At 31.7% G+C, this 27524-nt stretch overlaps 1 protein-coding gene across 8 annotated transcripts in view; it reads right to left on the reverse strand.

The window, feature by feature from the left end:
* The window catches only part of LOC126740074 (uncharacterized), a 64562-nt gene that overhangs the window by 25815 nt on the left and 11223 nt on the right, over positions 1-27524 (reverse strand). For 4 of the 8 annotated variants that reach the window (XM_050445938.1, XM_050445936.1, XM_050445942.1 and 1 more), the window contains exons 6-16: positions 23840-23952; positions 21737-22003; positions 17073-17253; positions 15398-15674; positions 8724-8980; positions 8572-8650; positions 4681-4855; positions 4239-4411; positions 3802-3917; positions 3641-3740; positions 3490-3578 (exon numbers count right to left, since the gene is read on the reverse strand). In XM_050445938.1, coding sequence (XP_050301895.1) covers positions 3490-3578; positions 3641-3740; positions 3802-3917; positions 4239-4411; positions 4681-4855; positions 8572-8650; positions 8724-8980; positions 15398-15674; positions 17073-17253; positions 21737-22003; positions 23840-23952 — 1827 coding nt within the window. The remainder of the gene's footprint in view (positions 1-3489; positions 3579-3640; positions 3741-3801; positions 3918-4238; positions 4412-4680; positions 4856-8571; positions 8651-8723; positions 8981-15397; positions 15675-17072; positions 17254-21736; positions 22004-23839; positions 23953-27524) is intronic. The other 4 variants (XM_050445944.1, XM_050445941.1, XM_050445937.1 and 1 more) reach the window with 3 other exon arrangements.

The following is a 27524-nucleotide window of genomic DNA, read 5'->3' on the forward strand; positions in this document are numbered from 1 at the left end:
TAGTTTGTCTATGAAAAAATTTTAAATATACGTAAAACCCTATGATTTTACACTATTTTTTATTTGTCTTTCGAAAATATCAATTTTTAGCAAGAAAATAAAATCACAAGAAAATAATATCAAAAAATTGACCGCGTAAAAAAATCCAAGCATCTTACACAACATTTTAAACACTTCGTTGGGTGAATATTATATTGTTCTAATAGTACCAAAAGCAAAATGAAAAATCATGCATTTAAAAATATCGATTAAATAATTTTTGGCTAGGAATGTTATTAGTTGTTTTAAGGAGCACATTAAATTTAAGATTTCATTTAAAGTTTCGATAAATATTTATTAGGATTGTTAAAAATTAAAAAATCTGATAGAACAAAAAAAATTTATTTATATCTGAAAATTTACAAAAATAAAATAAATGTTCTAACAACATAGAAAAAAAAAACTAAGATTCATAAGTGGTAATAATATTTTCTTTAGAAAAACGTAAACAGGGTTTTTAAAAAGGAAAAAACAGGTATCCTATATGTTTGAAACACTACCAAGATACATAACATTTTATTCATTTCTGTTTAACTTCTTTTTTTCATTTTTAAAAACTGACGGGTTATTGTATTCTTTAAACAAACATTTCATAAACGTTACATCAACAGGGGGCATAAATTTAAATAATCTTGTTAGATCAGCTACTTTGGTAAGAGGCACTTTTTTGGCTCTGGTGCACATCGTACTTCAGGCAGATTATATGAAGTATTTATTTTGGTCCTAGTACTAGTCTGAGATATAATAGGAACTTCGGTAAAAGAGTTGTCACTGTGCTTAAGCTTGTAACTAATTTTGTTTGGATAGAGTCCCACATATTTTATATAGATATTCTATAGATTTCCATATTCTTTATATAAACCAAAATCTTGTGCTTTCATATGAAATACTACAAAAGGTCGTTTCTGATTCACTGAAGGAAGAAGTCGAAGTAATCCCAAAGGGCTAAAAATTTCTGCACCAGACAGTTTTCTTTCGATTTGGCTATGCAAATTATCGACTTTCCTGGACGCTGCTATGTACCGGTTCTCCAAATTTATATTTGCTATTTCGTTAACAAAGGGATGTTTTTCTAGGAACTTCATCAAAACCAAACTCATAATAGAGTTTTTGTTTTGAGGTATGCAGGAGTCAGACCACAAAACGATTTTTGAAATATGCGGGTAAGCTGCTACAACGCGTTCTAAAATTTTAATTAATCCCGAAGCAATATCACTTCCCTTCCTCCCATGCGTTCCTTCGCTCCAAATACAACAGTACGCTTGTTTGCGTAAATTACAGTGTGCAGTAAGGATGAAGGTGTTGAGTTTTCTGCTATAAAAAAAATGGATATATTAGAACGCGGTAGTGCAAAAACGTTCTTTAGGTCAAAACATATGATAGCAGTGGTTTGATCTTGGTTAGATCTATTCAAATCGCGTTCAATTTTCGCTGAGATTTTTCCTTGTACATGATTTTCAAATCTTTGGTTTTCTTTATCAGTCATACCATATTTTTGTTTTATGCGGTACTCCTCGCACGCATCACAACGATCCTTTCTTGGCTTTAAAAAATCAATGTTGTATTCATAGTTGAAAATATTTCTGTAAACAACCTTTGTAACAGATTCAATTTGCTTTTCATTGCAAAATTCAGTGTACAAAGAATATAACTTATTAATACTTAGGTTTCCTTTTAAATATTCCTTTTTTGTGTCAGCTCGATAATGAGATTCTACTCTCGGAAGTTGACTAATGTGAAGTCGAACGTAGTCTTTGCTTGTATTACTGATAGTTTTCTTGGGATGACAACCTTGACGAGATGGTAAAGGAATTCCTGTAAAGTTTTCTTTTTTTTTTCTCATGAAAATAGTTGATTCTTTGTTGATTTATGTCCAGTGTCGTCAAAAAAAAATGTTTTGCATACGCGAATTTTTTCATCTGCTACGTGAAAATAATATTTAAATGAATAACTTCTACGTGCTACTTCTCGTAAAGTTTGCCTTCGTATTTTGTTTATTCTTTTGGTATTTTTTGCGTAAAAGTGCAATTTAGCGCCATTGGATAATTCTAAAAATTTTTGAAATATGGTTTCTCATTCAGGTAAACTTATATTCTTGCCACACAGAAAATTGCAATTGTTCTCACAATTTTTTAAAGTTTTTAAATTTTTTCCCTTGCGGATGTTACCTTTTACATCTCTATGTTCCTTTCCTCTTTGGTACAAAACTTTATTAATATTCATTTTTCACATCTCAGGTTTTCGTTTTCTGGTAGACTTATTTTCATCAGAAATAGCGGAATTTTGCTGATTGGTTTCTTCGAGTGCTTCAGAGTTGCTTTGCAAAGGTGTGTCGATGCGAATCATCACTGTTCTCTATATACTCCATTCTTTCACGTGGATTCATTCCTGATGTTGATCTTAAATAAAATAATAAAATGTTCTAAAAGCAAGCTTTAAAGTTCACAATTACAGCACAACATTTTAAAAAGATATTATTATAATGTTCTAACAGAAAAAAACGTATGGAAAATTGAGGTTAGAAAACCAATGTTTACAGTTAAACCAATTAAAATACATTTTTTTCTAAAATCAAATTCATTAAAACAATTTATTATACTTACGGCTCCATGTCGAAGTCCATTTTTTTCAAAGTGTCTAAAAAAACAGCATTAAACCGTAAAAAACCAGCACACGCTTTTACAAAACAAAGCTCGATGTTGACTAGTGCGAAATAATATTATATTGTTCTATCAGCAGTTGACTTTGAAAACATTTTACCCTTTTGTGTCAAAAAGTAAACCTTTATTGCCTTAATCCACTGAATAAATGGGTCTAAGTAATTTGTACCGCCTACTCTCTCATCACTTATTATGAACACCCCACTGATGGCGCTAAAAACTAAACTTATTAAATTAATATTTTTGGTTAAACTGATTTTACGTACTTAAATCTTATCTTTAAATTAAATATTATCTTCCTATCAACTATCCTGAATTTTTAGCTTCATAAAACTAAACCCAAAAATCCCGAATAATAAAATTTTAAATACAAATAAATTTTAAGGCCGGACCTGTGCAACTTTTCACGCTTGAGTGGCTGGAACTGAGGTCAGACGTCTAACAAAATAGTAACTGGGCGTCTGAAGCCAAATTTTACGAACCAAATGTATACATTTAAAAAAATATGCTTAAAACATTTATTTATTTAATGAATTGATTAAATATCGCTTATAATATTACTTTATGACTCTTTCCACATAAAATTTTGCGATTTAAACATGCGGACTACTGGCGGCAAATCAAAGATTCTAATAGATCTCTGAACTGGACATTATTTATATGTTAAGACAATTTTATTGTCATCTTGAGGATTTCTTTCTAGTGTCCTGAGGATGATTAATAAAATAATTGCCAAAAGGTCAACCTAATTTATAAAACGTAACGCTGTAATTATAAAATTAAAACTTACATCACCAATGGGCGTAAACCTGTACGAACCGATCCTCACTGTGCGACATTTGATCGAAACTTTGTAATTTTTCAAGGGTTCCATAGAAACTAAAATGAATAAAATTAACCGATACAAATAGGTGATAGTGAAGTTTCCTGAAATAACTCACTTTTCCTCACGTGCTTCTTAATGTCGTTCAAGGAGGGTTCCTTGGTAACCGGCGATATGGAAATCGAGGAACCTAGTTTGGTCAACAATTGTTCGCTCACCTAAAATGTTTATTATAATCGTTTTTAAGGTTAAATTAAGGGTTAATTTAAGGGTTCTTACGCTACGCACTGGCGCTTTTTCATCACCCTCCTCGTCGGAACTAATTACAAAAGATTCTGGCTCGACTAATTTTGGTTTGGTCACTTTTTTCTTTAGGGGCGACGCAGTTTTTGGAACTGAAATAGAAATATTGTTTATTTTTAGTGATATTTAAATGATTAGCTACGGGGTCCCTCAGGGATCGGTTATAAGTCCATTATTGTATGCCATATATACATCAAATATTCACCAAATTTTAAAGAATTATCAAGAGAAGGGAAAAAAAAGGGTTTCGTTTTTAATACTTAAATTCACGGCACATATTTTGTACTTTTATTTATATGTTTTCAATGCGAAACCTTTCAAATTGTCAAAAATGGCTTTGACAACTAGGTCAACCCTGGTTTATATATTGCAAATAACGTAAAACTAAAAATTTAACTCGAAAAGTCTCTTACCTGGATCCCCTTTAAGTAAATTAGTTATCCCACTGGCGGCAACGTTTGGCAGATTGTTAGTTTTCATCGTGGACATCGCCGGTTTATGATTAACATCGAGCGATCCTCCCCGTTCTCTAGACTTAAAGGGGGCGTCCAATGTTTTCACATTATCCGGCAATTTTCTTATACATCTAAAAATATACATTTGTACACAATAAGTATGTAAGTCTCTTTATACAGATGTCAAAGTTTTAACCTTTATAAGATCATCCTCAGAATACGGACGGACATTCATGACAATTCATTCAATTTTTCGCCCATTTGTAGTTTCCTGAGGATGGTCTTATAAAGGTCAAAAACGACACCTGAATCAAAATATTGTATGATACATTTAATGGTTGTTAATAAATCTTAGTAAATTGGGTTAAAAGATAAATAAATAAATAACCCAGACACTTACCTGGAGCATTTATTAAAATCTTCGCTAGAATAACCGCAATAAGAGCAAACCGCTAATTTTCCCGGGATATAGCGAGGGGGTTCGGGGGTGGGCGGTTTAGGTTCCACCAGTGGCGTAGGGGCGATCGGACTCTGGTTTAATTGATTAAATGGTGGATTGGGCTTGTTCGGTTGGACTAAAGAAATTATTAAATAAAACGTTACAAAATTTACCAAAGTTTTTAATGGATTGTAAAAAAAGTCAATCTCTTGATATTGTCAGAGGCTTTTGAAAACTCTTAAAAATATTGTAAAAGTTCATGTAACGATTTTCTTGGTTCTAGATTCGTAAGAAAGGCAAATGTTTCTTATAAATGCAAAAGTATTGGACTTCGTTCTGTTTAGTACTTAAGACACCATGGGCGAATATTGTGCCCCTGGTAAAGATGGAATTTCTTCTCGACTTATAAAAAAAGTCGCATTTGCACTATAATAAAAGCACTAATTCATATAACAAATCTAAAGCTTTTAAATGCGCTGTTATTAATGACATATATAAAAAAGGAACAATATCAAATACTTCCAACTACAGACCCATTAGTGTTATTACAACTTTTACAAAAATTTTCGAAAAATGCCTTAAAGTCAGACTTTACGACTACTCTATTAAATAAACTACTGAATAAAAATCAATATGGTTTTATAGAGATCAGAAGCACTAATGATGCAGTATTTACAGTAGTGGCCAAAAGTAGATAGACAAAGTATTATTTTCATATAATTGTTTAACGATTTACCCACAGGTCCCCTAGATTTTAAATTATTATTATTTGTAAGGCGGCCTATAAAAAGATACCAATAAATTTCAGTTAAATATTTTGCTTGCTATCAGATGAAGCAATAATATAAATATAGCTGGTCAAAAGTAAAAAAAAAGCTGTTTAGGCAATTATCAAAAGATATGAAAGGACAGGATCGTTAGAGCCAAAAAATAAATCTGGTCGACCAAAAAAAATGGATATAAGAGCTGTACGCAAATTAAAACAAATTAGCCAGAATAACCCTTTCATGACTTCTCGTCAAATTCAGATAGAATTACAGGCTCTAGGGATTTGTAATGTGTCCTCAAGGACCGTAAGACGAAGGTTGGTAGAAGAGAATCTATTTGCACGTAGGCCAGCAAAAAAACCATTGCTTTTAAAAAAGAATCGCTTAGCCCGATTGAAATTTGCCCGTTAGCATATACACTGGACAAAGCATGAATGGAAACGTGTTTGCTGGAGCGACGAATCGAAGTTTAATTTGTTTAATTCCGACGGAATTCAATATTATGTTAGACGTCCTTCTGGCCAGCGTTTGAATCCCAAGTACACAAAACCCACAGTTAAGCATGGAGGTGGATCAGTGATGGTTTGGGGTTGCTTCTCAGGTTGGGCAGGAATGGGCCCGTTACATCGCATAGAGGGCATAATGGACAGGTTTATGTACAGGGATATTCTCAGAGATGTTATGTTGCCCTATGTCGAAGACAATTTACCATTGAGATTCCAATTCCAGCAAGATAATGACCCGAAGCATTCCTCCAAAATTATGATGCAATTTTTCGAAGAAGAAAAAATACCAGTTTTAAAATGGCCATCCCAGTCACCCGATCTTAATCCCATCGAAAAATTATGGGAAATTGTAGATCGTGATATTAGGGATACAAGCTATTCAAATAAAGGTGAATTATTCGAACGGTTGCAACAGAAATGGAAAAATATTGGTTTTAAACTCATAGACAATCTTATTGAATCAATGCCACGTAAGATGTCAGGCTGTAATAGACAATAATGGGTATTTTACAAAATACTTTGAAAAAAAAAAGAAGAGTATTGGTTATTTTTTAAATTTGTCTATCTACTTTTGTCCAGCGTATATTTAGTTCTTTCTTATTATTTACCAAATTAGGTGATTGTTTCTAAAGAATGTTTTATTATTTTTATTTTATTGGTTGACCAAATAAAAATCAACTTAGACTCAGATCAAAAATGCATAGCTGTCTTTCTCGATTTAGCCAAGGCATTTGACACTGTGCCTCGCACCCAGCTACTTGAGACTCTTGAGAAGTTTGTGTTGAATGTTTTTGAAAGTTATTTACATCAGAGATCTCAAATTGTTAAAATAGATAATATTTATAGTGATCCTTTGAATGTCTTTATAGGTATACCACAGGGCACAGTGCTTGGCCCATTATTGTTTATTTGCTATATAAATTCATTACTGGATCTAGATATTAATGGCATGTCAATTTCCTTTGCAGATGATACAGTACTGTATCATAAGATTCATTAAAAGACAAAATTGTTATTGGTCTAAGTAAAGTAAAAATATGGCTAAATTCTCGTAAAATATCACTTAGTCTTGCTAAAACAATTTATGTTGCTTGAAACAAATAGACCTTTATACAACTCAATTACTCTTCAACAAGCCAATACAACAATATATGAGGTGCCACATACTTGGCACTAAATACTTGGGCATAACTATAGATCAAAATCTTAATTGGTCAGAACATATTTATGATGTAACAAACAAATTAAGAGGTCTAATTCACAAGTTTTACCAGATAAGAAACATATTACGTCATAAAATTATAACTATGATATACAAATCATTAGTGGAATCAAGATTAAGATACAGCCTGGGGAGGACTTTACAATAATGCTGTCAGTCAGTTAAATGTAATTCAAAATTACCTATGAAAGATTATCTATATATCCAACAAATCAACTATACAATGAAAGCTTTTTAAATGTTAGAGGTCTATACTTTTTAAGCAATTATATTTATTGTTTTAGAAATAAAAATAAACAGCATGTAGATCATGCTTATCCTACCAGGAATAATTATAATAATATGTTGATTGTCCCTTTTAGAAGGTTTGATAGTAATTTTGCTACCTAATAGTATAAAAGAACTAAAAAATTATTATCAATATATTATGATGTGTTGTCAGATTGTTTAAGATCAAATGGGTATTTCTTGGGCATTGTTAATGTAAAACTATCTTAATGATCATTGAATATAAAGTTTGTGATTAATAATCAACATTGTTAGTAAGTTAAGGCTATGGGAATACATTATTTCACTTGTGTTATAATTTAATATTAGGAATGATGAATGATGTTAAACTTCTGCACATACAGGTAAACCCCTAGATGCATGAACCAAATTCGTGAAACTCAGATCTAGAGATAGGATTATACACATGTTTGTACTGTACATTTTCTAAATAAATATGCTATGTAGCATTTTTTTTTTTAAATAGTGCCGTTGCTTTGACAATGTCCTGAACCGCCGAAAGCGCTAGGCAGCAATTTTTAATTTCAATTATACGCTAAATACAAGAATTAGTGTGTTTTATTTATTAAGAAAATACAGTGTACAACTGATATACTCATCACTAAAAGTATTGCAGTTAATAAGCAGTGTTTTAATGGAATTAAAAAAAAAATTATACTGATGTCAAATGCTTTAAAAGAACCTAAATATCTTAAAAACTCTTGCAACAATTTTTGATGAGGTCCTTTCCCAAAATAGTCCTTATGACTTTTCATGTAAATACAACTTTCTACAATTATTTAGTATTTGTATCAACATTCTGTCAATACAATATATTGAGACAATGGTGATACTGTCAAAGGCTTTACAAGAATCTAAATATTTTGAAAACTCATGCAACAATTTTCGTGGCTTTAGGTTCACATTAAAGCTACTGAGGTTCTTAACCAAAAAAGTCCTTACAAGGATCCTTGTAAATACAACTGATGCGGTTTTTATTAAAAAGCTATCAAGCAAATTTCTATAAGAGATATATACATAAATTATAAATTAATTTTAACCTATTTTTCATTATAGTTGAAAAACTTACCAGACAAAGCACTTTTGTCCCCTTGCACCTCAGGAGCTTCAGCTTTTTGCGACTGCTGCGACTTTTGCTGCTGCTGCTGCTATATAATTTAACACAAAAAAATAAATAAATTTAAATATAAAATGACTACGTTTACAACGACATCATCTTACCTCATTGCTGGACGCATTACCAGAAAAGAAATTCTGTACATTTCCCACCGTGACAATATAATTGATCCCGTTGGTGTTCGCTTCGGTCACCTGTATATTCGTTTCCGGGGTAAATGGGACGCTGACCTGCTCCAGAATCTCTTGGATTGTGCACGCCTCCTTCGGAAGCGTGAACGTTATCAAACGTTGCTCGCCGTTTTCTAAGAGGACCAACATCCGTATCGAATCCGAGTACTCTTCGGGAATCGGGACGTTTTCTGAAACGAAATATGCGTCATCGACATACGTATAGGAGATGGGGACAAGTGGATGGACAACTAAGGGCATTTTTGCAAAAAAAATTCTTTGTTTTTATTTATTCAAAAAAACTTTACAAACACTATAAATCGGGTAATTACATGTAAAGCCTATAACAGGAAAAAAAAAGACAAGAAGAAAAAGTAAAACATGAGTCCTAAACTATGTCCCGATGCTCAAGCAACCTCCTAATTTCCTTGACCCTGATATTAAATATATCTACATCTTCAAAGCCATTTAAGACATTGTTACAAATCCTTAACATATTATTGATTGGAGATGTAGTATTAAAATTATTTATATAAAAAAGCTCATTATTAGTTATTCTTAATCTAGTCTTTGGCATCTTAAAAGAAATGTATTCAATTAGATCACAGCTGAAGTATTTAACATTATTTACAATGAAATATATAAAAATGACTGCCCGATTCTGCCTTCTGGTACAGAGCATCTGGAAGTCAAACGTTTTTAACATTGCCCCGTATGACACCACATATGGGTATTCTTTGTTCTTTCTGACATACAGAAATCTTAAAAATCTTTTATGTACCTTCTCAATCATGTCTTTAAAATTTTTACTGTTTCTTGTTACAAAACCCAAAGAACGGTAAGCCTTATTCACTATTTCACTATAGTGACAATTAAATTTCATATTGGTCTGAAAACTTACTCCCAAATCTCTAATAAAGTTTTTTCTAAGAATTTTGGTGTTATCAATATAGTAGTCTTCAAGAAAATAGTTAACTTTATGAGTGAAAGTGACCACAGCACATTTTTGAACATTAAGGGACATCTTATTAATCTTGAACCAATCAACCACAGAACAGGTCATTTTTTAATTTTACAGCATCTTCCTTGACAGCAATAGTTTTAAATAGTTTAAAATCATCAGCATACATCAGACTTACAGATGAGGAGACACAATCAGGTCATTAATAAAAAGAACAAAAAGCAAGGGACCAAGCTTGCTACCCTGGGGAACACCTGAGGTTGACATATATTGATCTGATAGTCAATTACCAATTTTAACCACGTTATTTCTCCCAGATGAATAAGATTTCATGAAATTAAAAGCCTTTTTAGAAAAACCAAAGCCAACCAATTTATTTAAAAGCACACAGTGATCTACCTTGTCAAATGCCTTCTCACAATCGGTGTATAGCACATCTAACTGCTCCTTAGACTCAATTGCCTTAGAGATTTGTTCTGAGAGGATACACAGATTTGCCACTGTGGATTTATCATTAACAAAACCATGCTGACACTTGTTAATTTTATGTTTAACATGTTCTTATAAATTATCATAGAGAATATTTTCAAAAATTTTAGTTAAACAATTTAAGAGATGAGTATGCCTATAATTTGATTTATAATTTTTCTTGTCTTTTTCATGAATTGGTGAGATCATTGATAACTTTAAAATATCTGGAAAGGATTCCTGTTCAAATGACATGTTGAAAAGATACACTAGGGGTTTTGTTAAAAGCTCAGCACAACCTTTATAGATATAAGAAGGATTTTCATCTGGGCCGGTAGTTTTTTTAGGTTTAAGTTTCTTAATAGCATTTATTACATCACTCTCATACATTTTTTTGAAAACAAAAGTGCCCCATTCTTTATTATTTATGTGATGATCGGAACAGCCAGCTGTGCTATACACAGACTCAAAATATTGGGCAAAAGCATTTGCAATATCAAGGGGTTTATTGAAATCGACATTATTTAAGGTCATGGCCATTGGTATACCTGCACTCCTAGCTTTAGGTTTAAAGAAAGCCCAAAATGCGCTTGGATCAGCAGCTAAATGTTTTTCAATTGAAGTTTTGTACAAATTATATTCATATTTTGTTTGATTTTTTATTTTAGCTCTAAGGTGCTGATATTCAACGCATTCTGGACTCACTTGCTTACTCAACTGACAGTGAAGCTTATTTTTCTTTTAAATTTTATGTTTTAAATCAAGAGAGAACCATATTGGAAATTTCCCTGCAGTGTTGGATTTTATCTTTGTTTTCGGAATTGGTATTGTTTTGTTTACATTATCTAAACACCTTAAAAGTGAAAGCCCAGAACTAAAATATTATTCATTATTGTTAACTACATTGTTACTTACGCACCAACAGGTACATATTCCTCAACAACAAATAAACCAAATACCATCATATGAAACCACTATGTTCTATTTATCACAATTAAACGAACAGCTTTCTGTTCTGAGTATATTAAAATGTTCCTATTTAATTTTTAATTTTAACCATAACTCCTCTTAGTTTTATTATACTTATTTAATTTGTTTTTAATGTATTTTTTTTGACCACTATAACATACCGTTTCGAATGTCTATAAATACTTTTACATTGTTTTTTTAAATTTTGTAGTGCCCCGAAGAAGGCCTAATACAAGCCGAAACGTTGGCAATTAAAAAAAACATTTGAAAACCTTGGATTTTTTTTTGACCATTTATCCAATTAAAACCAGAAAAATTAAAAAAAAAATTGACTGGGTCACTAAAACAACACACAAAATGAATAATGAATTCAGGAGATTTATTTTTTTATTTATCGTTGATCATACAGGTGATATAATAGAGGAAAAACCCACAATAATAGCCACAATATAAACTAACACTAGTCGTAATCCGAATGCACATCTACAATCGATTCACTTAATCTTTTGGAAATCATACAACTTGGACATTGACTCAAAATATTGTGCTTTTTATTGTTCAGTATTGAAATACTGATTTGTGGTCTTCATGTTGAGGCCCCCGTAGATGAGAAAATTGAAAAGATTCTAGGAGAAATTCATTCTGTGTGTGTCTTCTCCCTTTGTGATTAGGCTAGGCAAGAGTATGAATCTAATGATAATATCATTATTTGCACAAAGGCTGATGGCTAATGTTTGTGAAAGAATAATAAAATATCTTATCGCTCAATTAGGGGTATAAATAAAGGGGTCGAAAATTCCTAATATGCATCTAATTTAAATAGAAGGTACAATAACTAGATCCTACATAACGGAGAATTCTGAGTGGAATTTGCCTTTTTAAAATAAATTAAAAATATTTCAATAAATCTGAGGTTAGCTTGAGGAACGTTAACATTAAAAATGATATAATATCATTAACAACTTTATACAAAAATAATACATTTCATACTTATGAAATATATATCGTGGCTTTCTAATTATTGAAAAACAAAGTTCCCAAATGGGACCCTTGTGAAGTTCCAGACGAAGGGATAAAAAATTCCGATGAAAATCCCTGGAGAGACACGTACGCTGATCTATTCTTTACATAAGGCAAAAAAAGATTGGTATCAATAGAACTTCCCCTATAAAAACCGTGCTGTTCAATTTATATTTTTTGTGCTGTTCAAGTTTATTATATTTTTTGATAAATTTAAAAAATATTCATAGACCAGGTACGAAGAAATAAAATGGATATAATGAAGAAAGATTTAATAAAAAGGATGAGACGTCGTGGACCTAAGTTAATAAAAAAAAAATACCACTAACTAAAATTAAAACCTTTTAATTTTATTATACGGATTTATCTGTTACAATTAAAAGAGTAATTGACTGTCGATCATGTTAGTGTAATACTTCAGATTCAGAAGACCGAGGCAGAGCTATTTGAAAAAAACTATTCGATACAAATTCCACAAATAACGAACCCAACGATCGTTAGAGTTAAGTGAAATATTTACATAATGAAGAGGATTTTATAAATAAAATAAAAAACCAAAGGTATCGCCGGAAATCTTATTAACAATAAGAGAACATTAAACATGAAAAATTATTGGTAGATAAACACCGTGTTATGTGTCCTCTCTGTAATAAAAATCATAAGAGCAGATAATGTAGATCTAAAAGCAAGAGTGTAGAAACTACAAAATCTATATGAGATTTTAACAATGCCTAGTATAGATTTCAGTAGTCAATAATCGACAAACCGGTGGTCCTATAATTTACATTAAGAATGCTGCAACACATGGACTAGGACCCTTTGGATCATATTGCGTGTGAGTGACTAACTCAAATTTCAGATCATATCCTATACAAATAAGTTTAAAGCCATAAAAGTACAGAGTAATTTTCCTGTAATAATTGATCACGACATTATTGAAGTGCAAATTTGCATTAAGAATTTAAGATAAGAAATTGTATACTTACTAAAAAGAACTATAAATCGAGAGACTATTAACGGAATAAGTGAGAAACTGGTGGGTGTGAATTGTATAAAGACCTCGACAGATGTAAATAATGTTTTTATAAACATAATACAACACTCAGAAAGAAAGTAACTTCAGTAATCCGTGCTGAAAAAACTAATTGATCAATGTAAAGGCGAGAGTGGAAAGAATGTGGAAGATATTAAAAGATTTATTGGGAAATAAACAATCTACTGATTATACGCATCTTGTTACTGGTTTATACATATGGGCAGTATAGGCAATTTTATTCAGATATAGCTTACAAGATATTTCTGCAAGTATTGAAACACTAGAATAAACTGATTAATATACAAATTTCACATCTTAAAAATATCGATCTGTCACAATTAATTAAGACTTTGGATTAAAAAATAATACTAGTGAGAGTATGTTCAGTGTGAAATTAGTAAAAGATTAATTAAACGTCATTGGATACCCTTTATTACATTTGATTAATTCTTATTCTTAGTTATTTAGTTTTAATGTTTAAACCTTTTAAGTTTATATCTCGGTTTATATATTACATATTTTTGTAATTTGATTTGTTTTTCTTATACTAGAGGATTAGTTCTGGGTTTTTGGATTAATACTTGTGATCCTTATTTTGGATAACTTTAAGTTAGTTTGTAGAATGATATATTGTTACTTATGCAATGGGGTACCTCGTCATTAATAAATAAATAAAAAAATCGTGTTTATCAACTGGAAGTTGCAAATGATTTAAAAACTAGTGTAATGATTCCAATAGCAAAGGTAACCAGTAAAAAAACTCCTGCAGATTTCCAATCAATACATTTATTGCATGTCATTGATAAAATCGTAGAGAAAATTGTATGCCAACAGTTGCGATAATACTTTGAACAATATACTGTTATATACTGAACAATCAGGGTTTAGGAATAATCAATCAGTCTTGTATATCTGCTCTTCATTAACCGAAGACGAATTAGTTATTAGTCTATTTCTGGATCTTCAACGTGCTTTTGAGACAATATATCGAAATATTCTTATTAAAAAACTGTGGTTGTACCTAATATAACTTTGAACTGGATCAAAAATTACCTGGATAAAAGGTAAAATAGAGTGTGTTAGGACAAATGATTTTCTAATAAAATTAAAAGCGTTATAGGTGTATTAGAAGGTAGTTCTTGGACCGTTCTTATTCGTTTACAGGAAAGCTTGAAAAAATAAATTAAAACTAAATGAGTCAAATAAAAAGTGTATGCTAATAAATGCCAAAGCAAACTGTAAAAAAAAAATTCAGATCAAGGTTTAAGTATTAAAATTCATAAATCAAAACTTTTAGGGGTACTCTTAGATTGAAAAAAACTCGTCCATTATCTCAAAGAGATCTACGTAACTAGAGAAAAAATAAAAAACTCTAAGTCTTGGTCTCAAAACATCCTTTTATATGTTACGAAGGTTACATGTTTCGCTAATAAAGCATCATCAGACCTTATAAACTAGATGACCTGCTTCAGTACTTAGCAGGTCATCGTAGTTTATATCATATATCATAGTAGTTTATAAGGTCTGATGATGCTTTATTAGCGAAACATGTAACCTTCGTGACATATAAAAGGATGTTTTGAGACCGAGACTTGGAGTTTTCTATTTTTTCTCTAGTACTCTTAGATCAACAATTTAATTTTCATTGTCATAATTTTTAATTTATAAAATAGAGGATTTATGTCACCTTATCTGGAAATTTTTTTAAGAGGAAAGATACAACCTTTAACAACATAATATAACGTCAAGAAATGATTGTTTTTTGAAGGGTTGCAACTTTTTGACACTCTTCCATTAGAAACCAAAAACGCCAACAAACTAGATTTATTTACTAAGAATGTTGTTGATATGTAGAAACAGTTGATGCACCAATATACATAAGTTTTACTTATTTCTAAGGTTAGAAAATTGAATGTATCCAAGTGCTAAATAAAGAATATCATTATTATTATTATTATATTTGGTTGTGAACCAAAAAGTCAAACATAAATTAAGCTGCAATACCTTATGCCTTCACTAGTAACTCAATCCTCTTCTTACACTCAAAGATTTGTTACTTACTCATCCAATTTTCATTAAAAAAAAATATACACAAAGCAGTATAAACCTTATAACACATAATACAACTATTATTATTCGTATAATTCGACATACCTTGGAACATACCTATGATCTGTTGTATCTGACTACTCGGTATGTAAGAAGGCAGAGGGTTCTGTTGTCGCGGCCGATCAGGCGTCGGAGGTTTGATCACGTAGTTCATTTGCGAAGGTTTCATTTGCATCGGGAGGTTTTGGGGTAATTGACTCCCGTTTTGAGTGGATTGAGGCTGTACCGGAGGTTGTTGTTGCTGCTGAGGCAACGACGTAGAAGGATTATGGTGAGGAGGTTGTTGAGACATTGAAGGCTGTTGTGGTGGTATTCCCGGCATCTAAAGAAAAATGGTTTTATTTATTTATAATTCAATAAGTTCATTTTAACAAAATAAGGAACAACTACTGGTTTGTTTAAGATATACCTAAATTCTCTTCTAAAAATACCATTGTCAGGTCAAATAGTATCACTTGCTGATGATACTGCTTTAATCTTTAATGGTGAAACATGGCAGGAGGCTAGAGAGGCTTTGTGTGATGGATTTAAGCATGTAAAAAAAGGGTTGTGTACTCAAAAAGTAACTTTGAATATGGACAAAACCAATTACATAGCCTTCTCTTTGACCTATTCAAATAGACCACATTTTCATAAAATTTTATTGGATGATATTAATAATGAAGAGATCTTTTAAAAAAAGAAAACTAAATATTTAGGAGCCATAATTGATCAACACCTCAAATGGGCAGAACACATTAATCACCTTGCTGGAAAAATTAGGCATTTTAAGCACTAAACTTTGTATTCTCATTTATAAGTCCTTAGTAGAATCTCTAATAACATCCTGCATCATAGCATGGGGTGGTACCTACAAAAATACATTGCAGCCTTTGAATGTAGTACAAAATTATGTCTTAAAGGTCATTTATAAAAAAAAATAAAATGCATCACACTGAACTTTTATATAATGAAAATATAAGCAATGTAGAACGTCTGTATATTCAGCATGTGTGTTAATTCGTTCATACCTCGGATATATCTAAAAGAATGACTAGTCATTCACAATTCACCAGAAATAATGCTCTTAATTGCTTGTCCCTTCCATTAAACATGAGAAGCATAAATTTAAAGTTTATAGACTGCTTGGGACCCAAATTCTACAATTTGTTGCCAAGGCAAATTAAAATATTATATCTTTATAAATATAAAAAAGTTCCAATCATGCATATTAAATTGATTTAGGAAAATGGTTTTATGGTAAATATTTTCATTTTGTAAACAATATCTATTTATTTACTTAATATAATTTTTTTATGTTGTCTAGATTTAAGATTGAATAGTTGTTTCTTTTAAGATATAAAGGTGTTTTTTCAATCACTTGTAAGTGTATAAAATGGAATATTTATACATATTTTTTTGCTGTATCTTAGCTAAGTATTCCAATGAAAATAATATCTTTAAATATAAAAGCACACACAGGTAAAGTCCAGTGCAACGATATATTAGAATGGTCACCGGTCAAAACACCAGCATTTTACTTCTCAAACAATGTAAATACAAGGTGAATGACATTGTTTGGCAGGTGTAATGCTGGTGTTTTGACGGGTGACCATTCTTATATATCGTTGCACTGGACTTTATTAGGTTACCTAGGCGCTTAGGGTTAAACAAGAAATGTTATGTCAAATACTTTATGTAATATATTTGATTTGATTTGTTTAAAAAAATTGAAACTTACCGGCTGACTATTATTCGTAAAGTTCCGTTGATTCATGGCAAATCGAGGGCCAGGACCGGGTTGCTGGGGCACAGCTGACCTCGGTCCGAAGTTCGAAAGTGCTTGGGCGGCAACTTTGCCGCCCTTTCTACCGCCGCCGCCGCCGCCCCCTGGGCGGGGCATGTTGAGCAGACTTTTCGGTCTAAAGTAGAAAAAATCCATTTAGACAGTCACTAATAACGGAGGCAAATTTTAAAATGCGCGATGGTAAAATGATCCGAGGGAGGTTTAAATAACGGTTTGGTCCAAGTAAGACTTCAATATTTTCGGTTCATTTCTTTATTAGTTTGTGTGACTTAAGATTTGACGTCCCAAAACCTCTCGGACAGGACAGTTAATATGTTCACTATTTGGTAAGGTTAGGGCAAATACACTTTCGGGCATTTTGATTTTATACCTGTATAATTTTTTTTGAAAAGGAATTCAATTTCCAGCTAGGAATTCATCAGGCGTGTTTTACAATAACAAATGCGGAAAACCTTAATTGAGAAAATTAATTAGGAAAAATTAATAATAAAATATTAATAAAAATTATTCCAGGAACTCGACACTGCTTGCAATCCCCGATGGCAGAAATTAACAATTTTTTCAGGAGCTTGAAACACGTAAAAGACGCATTCGATTGCAAAAATGGCTCCAAAGGCTTTGAAGAAAATGAAAAAATTATTCCAGGAACTTGAAACACCATTTAACTCCCTGGCAAAAAGAACCTAACTGCCGAGAAGTTATTGAAAACCACGTCAATTGCCTGGAAATTTTGATAAAATGTCTCCAAGAGCCTGAAAGAAGTCAATACTTATTCCAGGAACTTAAAACACGTGAAAAATCAATTTAACTGCTTGAGAAATGCGGAAACTCACTTCAACTGCATGAAAAAAGGATAAATAAGACCCCAATTGCCCGAAAAAATGGAAAAATTATTCCACGAGCTTGACACACTTAAACAACTAATTCATATGCCTGGAAAAACTTGAAAGGTGACTACAACTGCCTGGAATAAAAAAATAATGTTTCCAGTTTCCATAAAAAATTACTTAAAAAACCGCACATGAAAAACTACTTTAACTACATGAAAAAAGACCCTAACTGCTTGTACCAAATGAAAAATTTATTTCAGGAACTTGAAACACATCATAGATCATCTAACTCCCTGGAAAAAAGAACCTAACTGCCGAGAAGTTATTGAAAACTACGTCAATTGCCTGGAAATTTTGATAAAATGTCTCCAAGAGCCTGAAAGAAGTCAATACTTATTCCAGGAACTTAAAACACGTGAAAAATCAATTTAACTGCTTGAGAAATGCGGAAACTCACTTCAACTGCATGAAAAAAGGATAAATAAGACCCCAATTGCCCGAAAAAATGGAAAAATTATTCCACGAGCTTGACACACTTGAATAACTAGTTCATATGCCTGGAAAAACTTGAAAAGTGACTACAACTGCCTGGAATAAAAAAAGAATTTTTCCAGGAGCTTAAAGCACCTTAAAAACCACTTATGACTTGCATAAAAAATTAAATATTTTTTCAGGAAACACAGAGGTATAAAAAAAAGCCCGGAAGAAATAAAAAATTACTTCAAAAACCGCACATGAAAAACTACTTTAACTACATGAAAAAAAAGACCCTAACTGCTCGGACCAAATGAAAAATTATTCCAGGAACTTGAAACACGTGATAGATCATCTAACTCCCTGGAAAAAAAGAACCTAACTGCCGAGAAGTTAATGAAAACCACTTAAATTGCCTGGAACTATTGGAAAATGTCTCCAAGAGCCTGACAGAAGTGAATACTTATTCCTGGAACGTAAAAGCCAGGAACTCGAAGCATATAATAAATCACTGCTTGGAAAACAGGAAAAAAAAGACCCCAACTACCTGGAAGAAATAAAATTGTTCCAGTGGCTTGAAACATGTGAAAAACTAAATCAACTGGTAGGAAACACTTGAAAACTGCTCCCAACTGCCTGGAATAAATTAATAATTTTTTAAATAATGATTCTAAATAAATTTTTTTTTAAAAGAAATTAAATTTCAAGCTAGGAATTCATCAGGCCTGTTTCACAATAACAAATGCGGAAAACCTTAATTGAGAGAATTGATTGAGACAAATTAACTAATAAATTTCGTGTGAGGAAGGTGACTACAAAAATGGTCACAAGATACTCCAAAGAAAACGTTTAATACTCTGTTTTGAGACGAAAAAATTGCCCCAGGTTTATGGTACAAATAAAAATTATTCCAGGAGCTCGACACTGCTTGCAATCCCCTGGCAGAAATTAACAATTTGTCCAGGAGCTTAAAACACGTAAAAGACGCATTCGATTGCAAAAATATTGAAAAATGGCTCCAAGGGCTTTGAAGAGAATGGAAAAATTATTCCAGGAACTTGAAACAGCATGGAAAAAAGAACCTAACTGCCGAGAAGTTATTGAAAACCACGTCAATTGCCTGGAAATTTTGATAAAATGTCTCCAAGAGCCTGAAAGAAGTCAATACTTATTCCAGGAACTTAAAACACGTGAAAAATCAATTTAACTGCTTGAGAAATGCGGAAACTCACTTCAACTGCATGAAAAAAGGAAAAATAAGACCCCAATTGCCTGAAAAAAATGGAAAAATTATTCCACGAGCTTGACACACTTGAACAACTAGTTCATATGCCTGGAAAAACTTGAAAGGTGACTACAACTGTCTGGAATAAAAAAAGAATTTTTCCAGGTGCTTAAAGCACCTTAAAAACCACTTATGACTTGCATAAAAAATTAAATATTTTTTCAGGAAACACAGAGGTATAAAAAAAAGCCTGGAAGAAATAAAAAATTACTTCAAAAACCGCACATGAAAAACTACTTTAACTACATGAAAAAAAAGACCCTAACTGCTCGGACCAAATGAAAAATTATTACAGGAACTTGAAACACGTGATAGATCATCTAACTCCCTGGAAAAAAAGACACTAACTGCCAAGAAGTTAATGAAAACCACTTAAATTGCCTGGAACTATTGAAAAATTACTCCAAGAGCCTGACAGATTTGAATACTTATTCCTGGAACGTAAAAGCCAGGAACTTGAAGCATAAAATAAATCACTGCTTGGAAAACAGGAAAAAAGACCCCAACCACCTGGCAGAAATAAAATTGTTCCAGTGGCTTGAAACTTGTGAAAAACTAAATCAACTGGTAGGAAACACTTCAAAACTGATCCCAACTGCCTGGAATAAATTAATAATTTTTTTTGAAAAGGAATTAAATTTCAAGCTAGGAATTCATCAGGCGTGTTTCACAATAACAAATGCGGAAAACCTTAATTGAGAGAATTGATTAACTAATAAATTTCGTGTGAGGAAGGTCACTACAAAAAATGGTCACAAGGTACTCCAAAGAAAACGTTTAATACTCTGTTTTGAGACGAAAAAATTGCCCCAGGTTTATGGTACAAATAAAAATTATTCCAGGAGCTCGACACTGCTTGCAATCCCCTGGCAGAAATTAACAATTTGTCCAGGAGCTTGAAACACGTAAAAGACGCATTCGATTGCAAAAATATTGAAAAATGGCTCCAAGGGCTTTGAAGAAAATGAAAAATTATTCCAGGAATTTGAAACACCATTTAACTCCCTGGCAAAAAGAACCTAACTGACGAGAAGTTATTGAAAACTACGTCAATTGCTTGGAAATTTTAATAAAATGTCTCCAAGAGCCTGAAAGAAAAGAATACTTATTCCAGGAACTTAAAACACGTGAAAAATTAATTTAGCTGCTTGAAAATTGCGGAAACTCACTTCAACTGCACGAAAAAAGAAAAAATAAGACCCCAATTGCCTGAAAAAATGGAAAAATTGTTCCAGTGGCTTGAAACAAGTGAAAAACTAAATCAACTGGTAGGAAACACTTGAAAACTGCTCCCAACTGCATGGAATAAATTATTAATTTTTTAAATAATGATTCTAAATAATAATTTTTTTCTTATGATAAATTACTTCAATTGCCTGGAAATACGAAAAATAATTATTCTTGCATGAAACATATGAAAAACTAATTCAGAAGCCTGGAAAAACATAATGAGTTACAAGGAGCTATACTGCCATTTAAGTGCCTAAAAGGATATAGGAAGTTAAAACATGCGAAAGGCTAATTCAACTGGTTGGTAGAAATTAAACATTTTTGGAGACATTTCAATTATCCTGTTAAAAAGATCCATGCTGTCTAGAAGAAATTGAAAATTTTATTTACAGAGCTTGAAACCTACGGAAACTCTACAATGGCATAAAAAAAACTCCAATCTCCTGGAAGAAAGGAGAAATTATTCTAGGATATTGAAACACATGAAAAACTACTTCAACAGCATGGAAAAATTATATATTTAGCTATAAAGCCCCAATTTTAGGTAATTTTTAAGTATCTTAAAACATCTTGTTGATTTTCACTATCCTCACTGCATTACTCTCAGCATATTCAAATGAAACCTAATTTTTAAAGGTTTCTCTACTTTTGCCCGATAAGGTAGCTCTGATGATACAGTGGATTTTGAGTCGTTTAACGTTATAACTTGAATAAACTATGGACAATACTGTAAATAAGTGACAACAAAAGCTACATAACCGCTAAAAAAGAAGACTTACTTCGGCGAACTTCTCGGCTTCTTCTGCGCCTGTAGCTGCGCCGCAGCCATATTGATGACGGGGGCGTTTGGCTGATTTACTGACGGCCCTCCTACGCTGGTTTGTTGCTGCTGATTAGCGATAATAACCTGCTGATTGTCCTGATTTCCTCCGTGCTGCACCACTTGCTCGATAGTTTGCGTAATTAGACACGATTGCGGAGGGTCGTTCGGTTGATTATTTGTGGCGGTTGTTGCCGAGGTGGTTATTTTTATTTGGCTTGGTAACCTAATACAATTTTTTTTTAAATAATAATTGTAATTTATTTAATGCTTCTTCTAAGAACTTCAGTATGTAAGTCCAGTCATGTTGTAATTGTAGGTAAATTTAATGTACATTTTAATGCAAATAGTAGTAGAAAACGTGGTTTCTTAGACATTCTATACAGTAATGGTTGTACTGAACCACAAGAATCTTCTGAAATCACAAGAAATGATCGCACTACTATAGAAAATATTTTTTAGGCAATTCAATGGACTTCTCTTTGTCCAACGCAATATCACTGACCTTCCAAAAGATTTTTTTTAATGTAGTTAGTTTATTTCTTTCATCTAATAAAATCATATTTGTACAATAGAACCCAATATGTTTGTTTAGATAACGCTAATAGTGATCTTATAACTAATCTTAGGGGTCTTTTAGGTCCCTTATTGTATTCCCTGTATGTACTTAGTCTTAAACTTGCAAACCTACATGCACGGTACTTTACTTTTGCCGACGATACTGTCTTATTATACACAGGTACAAATGAAAATGATTTGTGCAATTTAGTCAATAATGATTTAAATATATATGTTACGGATAAAACCCGAATATTAGATAATTCTAGAATTACCCGGATAAAGCTCGAATTATCCAAACAAGGTGGATAAAATCCGAAATTTCGTTGAATTTTAGTTTTATCCGGTTAATACTAGTTTTCTCCAACTGCTTTTGGATAATGATGCAATGAGTATTATTTAGTAAAGTTTCCGACAGCGCAAGAAAATGAGTGATTTAAGAGTCATTTTCACGTTTTAAGGCGCTATTTAATGAAATGCTTTGTGATTTGGTGTCACGTAAAGACTTAATATTACTTACTAACTTAAATACGTCTTGTATGAATGCTACACAATATAGTGATATTTTGGAATCGGTAAAAGTGGCAAAAAATGCTAAATCTAAATCGACATTAAAATATCGTCGCTTAAAAAGATTTGATGTCTGTGTAGTTGGTGGTGTTGAAAGGCTTATTGCTCCTGTTGCCGAAGGTGAAACAAATATAAGTAGTGTAGTAAAAAACGGGGCAAAAGTCGCTTCCTTCTCGAATTATTTTTTTTTTACCTAGAACAAAACGATATATATGTCATTTTATTAGATAGGTCATTGTTCATTAGAAATTACAAAATATGACCTTTTATTACGGTCCCGATTTTTTGGACTTAAATCTTACTCGATACCGCAAGAGGTAAAACATTCTTTCAAGATTCTTTGAAGAAACAGTTAATTTCTTAATAAACCATTGATTTGTTTAACCGTTTCTGGAGTTCAATTTGTGTAATAGGAAATTAAGCATTAAACAAGATTACTTTTATGCTTTGAAGCTTGTAGTGAATATTATAATGTAAGGTTATTTATTTGCTAAATAAAAAGAAGTTATTCTTGTAGGTTTAATAATCATTCTATCATTACCCATAAAGATAGAAATCAAAAGCTTGTATAGGGTATTAGAAATAAAGGAGGGTGATAAGAGCATAATAGTATTGAGTTTTTCTATTTAGTTCTTCTAAAAAGCTCTTTAGGACTTATTATAGTTTAAGTTACTTAGCTGCCTTAACTTTAATTAAAACTACCAATAAACAGTCAACATTATTTTCACCAACTCTGTTATTCCTTATAATAAGTATTTTGTTCTTGTCTGTCTGTCAAGTTATTATGAAAAAATCTTTTAAATAAATATCTTGTATATAATACTCTTGAGCTCTTTATAACTTCTATAACTGAAAAACCTTTTAAACATGGAAGTATTAGCATATGGAATCTACTTTAATAAACATTTAGTAAAAAATAAAAAGGGTTTTTTACCTGGCTAAAATAGGGTTTTTTCCAATTTGCTGTCTCTGTTCCAGCATTTTCTTGAAGCTGACCATTTGTCCAGGAGTTTGGTTCATTGACGGATCGTGGTCGTCCAGCTCATCCTAAAACGCCAATTTATTTCAATATTTTCTTTTAACTATTCTAGTTGGGAATTTATTGGTTATTAAGTAGAGTTTAATTAATAAATTTATGTACTGGATATAATTTTTAATTCAGTGTTTATTCGTTTTTTCAGTGGGTAAAAGAATACTAAAATATTATTATAATGGCTGAAAAACTCAGAAAAATAGTTTATTTTTTATTTATCTTTAAACAAAATAAGAATATTAAAGGAGTGCCTGGAAAACTTAAATAATTATAAAAATAAAAACGATATATTTTTTTAAAAACTCAATGTTACACAAAATAAAATATTACTGCATACAAAATATTAACGCAGTGCTTGAAAAACTCAAAAAATTTAAGAAATTACAAAATAATTTACTTTTAATATAAGAATTTTAATTACCACCCTGTATAAATGAGGATTCGATTTTTCCACCTTTTTCTATATCATCGCATCATTTTCTTAATAGTGTCTGGATCGCCTGGAACTAGTGTTTTTCGTCTTTAATTCGTCAGATTAAACCCGAAAAACATCATTTTATTCCCATCCTCTTCTAATTTTCACATTAACCCCTTCAGACCCGGTGTACATGGGTATGTACACTGACTTTATTGATTATTTTTTAAATCAACCCGCAAGCATTCATAGTTTATACCAATTGTACTTCTTTATGTACATATTTACCACGCAAAAACCATTTTCTAGTGCCATCTATGAGACAAAATATGAAGTAGTAAACAAAAACATGACCTAATTTTATTATCGATTCAAGGTAAGCTCTGTGGTTGATGTTGATTTTTGTAAGGATTTTGTATTTAAGAAAAAAAAAATGAGTGTGAAAAGTTTGTAGAGGTTTATAAAGTTCATATTACTATTTTATATAAAATACTTGACTATTTTTCTATGATTATTATTGTCTAAAAGTTCATGTACACCTGTATGTACAAACGGTCTTTATTGTTATAAAGACTTGTCCATGTAGCTGTACACATGGTATGAAGTGTTGTAAGTTGTGAAATGTATTTTCTTTTAGATATTAGTAAGCTGATTTTAAAAATGAGTGCATTTAAAAAGAAGTAGTCTTGAAAATCCAGAAGATATACGAGAACTTATCGACTTAGTTGAAAATGGCGATTTGTCGGATATTGAAGAAATTGAAGAAAATAAAGACGAACACGATATTTTAGAAAGCGTGACCGTCCCCGGTGAACCAAGAGTAGAACCTGACACTCTGACAAAGATGGATGAGCAACTTCAGGAAAGAAACGGAAACCAACACGGTGCTGATGACTCCAGCAGTGATGACGAATCTTTATCAGTAGTAGCAGCTAAGATAAAGAAAAAGAAAAGTGGGGTTACTTGGAAAAAAATGAAATTTGAAACAATAAGACAAGAATGGAATCAAGACCAAGACATTAGTAATATAGACCCAATTGAGCCTGCATACCCTATTGAATATTTCTTGAGGTATATTCCGGAAAAACTATTTGAGGAAATGTCAATGTATACAAATATTTATGAATTGCAAAATAACGTCAAAAACTTTAGACCAACAACCGAATCTGAAATAAAAGTTTTAATAGCTCTTCATATCATGATTGGATGCCTGAATAAATTTCCTTGAATTAGAATGTATTGGTATCGTACCCTAAGAATTTATGCTTTATATAGGTTTTTTTCAGTTACGCAGCTGTCTTCATTTCGTAAATAATTTGGAAAAGCCAACCGAACCAAAAAATAGACTCTTTAAAGTTAAGCCAATTATAGAATCTGTCAGAAAAAGATGTTTGCAATGAAACCTCGAACGTCAACTTTGTGTTGATGAGCAAATGATTCCTTTCACTGGATCTATAAACCTAAAACAGTTTATAAAAGGCAAACAATGTCCATGGGGAATAAAGGTCTTCGTGTTATGTGGAAAAAGTGGACAAGCTTATGACTTTGTGTTTTATCAAGGAAAGACAACTGGTTTAAATGAAGACAATCTTCAAAAATTTGAACAGGGAGCTAGTGTAATTCTTCACTTTGCAAACAGGATTTCTCGACCAGGCCATCAATTGTTTTTTGATAACTTCTTCAATTCCTATTTGCTTCTTGTTGAGTTAAAAAAGAAAGAGATACTTGCTGCTGGGACTACAAGAATAAATAGATTTTTTCAGCCTCTCGTTATGAGCGAAGAGATATGAAAAAAGAAGCAAGAGGATTTTCCGAAGAAGTTGTTAGCGAGGATGGCGTAGTTGTCGTAAAATGGTTAGATAATAGAACTGTTTGTCTGGCATCGAATTGCGTAGGTAAAGGTTTAGAAGATCAAGCAAAGCGGTGGGATAAAACAAACTCACAGTATGTACAAATTAGCAGGCCAGAAGTGGTAAAAAAATATAATCACAGCATGATAGGAGTCGATCTTTTAGATCAACTAATAAGTTTATACAGAATATTCATCAGATTAAAAATGTGGACACTGCGAGTTACGATGCATATGATTGACTTTGCTTTGGTTAACAGCTGGCTGGAATATAAAAAAGACTGCCAACCTTGTAATGCCCCAAAAAAAAAATTACGGACTTACTCGATTTCAGGATGACGATTGCTGAAAGTCTAATAAAAATTGGTCAGAAGGTTCCCTCAAATAAACGGGGTCGACCATCATCATCCTTTAGTGCTACCCCACCCGCGTCTCCTTATCCAGTAAGAAGAAAAGTGGAAACTCGCCCACTCGTTGAAGTTCAGTTGGATAGGGTAGATCATATGCCCCAATTTGATTATGAAAAGAGAAGCTACTAGATGCAAGGTGGCTGGATGTAAAGGAAGGTCACATGTATTTTGTGACAAGTGTCGTGTGCATTTGTGTCTTATTAAAAATCGAAACTGCTTTTTAACTTTCCACCGTTCTTCCAAATAGGATTATATCATTTTCTTTCTTTTATGCCTAAATAAAAAATATGTATTTGCTTAACTTTTTTTTTTAATTCCGTACCTTATGTACATGGGTATGTACAATCAAATAAATATAGAAAAAAATTAAAAAAAAAAAATCAAAAAAATTATATAAATGAATTCAGATAGTGTCATATTAGCTAAATCTTCGAAAAAAATATTTTTTTTGCCATTAAAAAAAAGTCAGGTCTGAAGGGGTTAAGATAAAGATATATTAATGAAAATTAAAAACTTAATGATTAACTGAACACTGAATTATAATTGTATGTTAAATCTAAACTTAATTTGGAAAATGTGTAGATTTTTATACGGAATATCTATAAAAAGACCTTCTTCCTATACAACATCCTGTAAATCAAGTCACAGTTATTTAAGACTACGGCATAAATAAGTATAAAAGTGATAGACATTTAGAATGAAAAACCGCCCCAAGCTAGTCATTTTTCACACAATTTTCTCACAATTTCAATTGAAATTAAAATATGAACAAATATATATAAAATTAATATAAATAAAATATTTGGGATTTACAAAAAAAGTCAATAATACAACATAAAAATTAAGTCTGTTCTGGTACAATTGATTATTGACGTTTATGTATTTGATACATTTATAATTTAATCATTACAA

This window comes from Anthonomus grandis, chromosome 9, assembly GCF_022605725.1.
Source record: "Anthonomus grandis grandis chromosome 9, icAntGran1.3, whole genome shotgun sequence".
Classification (NCBI taxonomy): Eukaryota; Metazoa; Arthropoda; class Insecta; order Coleoptera; family Curculionidae; genus Anthonomus; species Anthonomus grandis.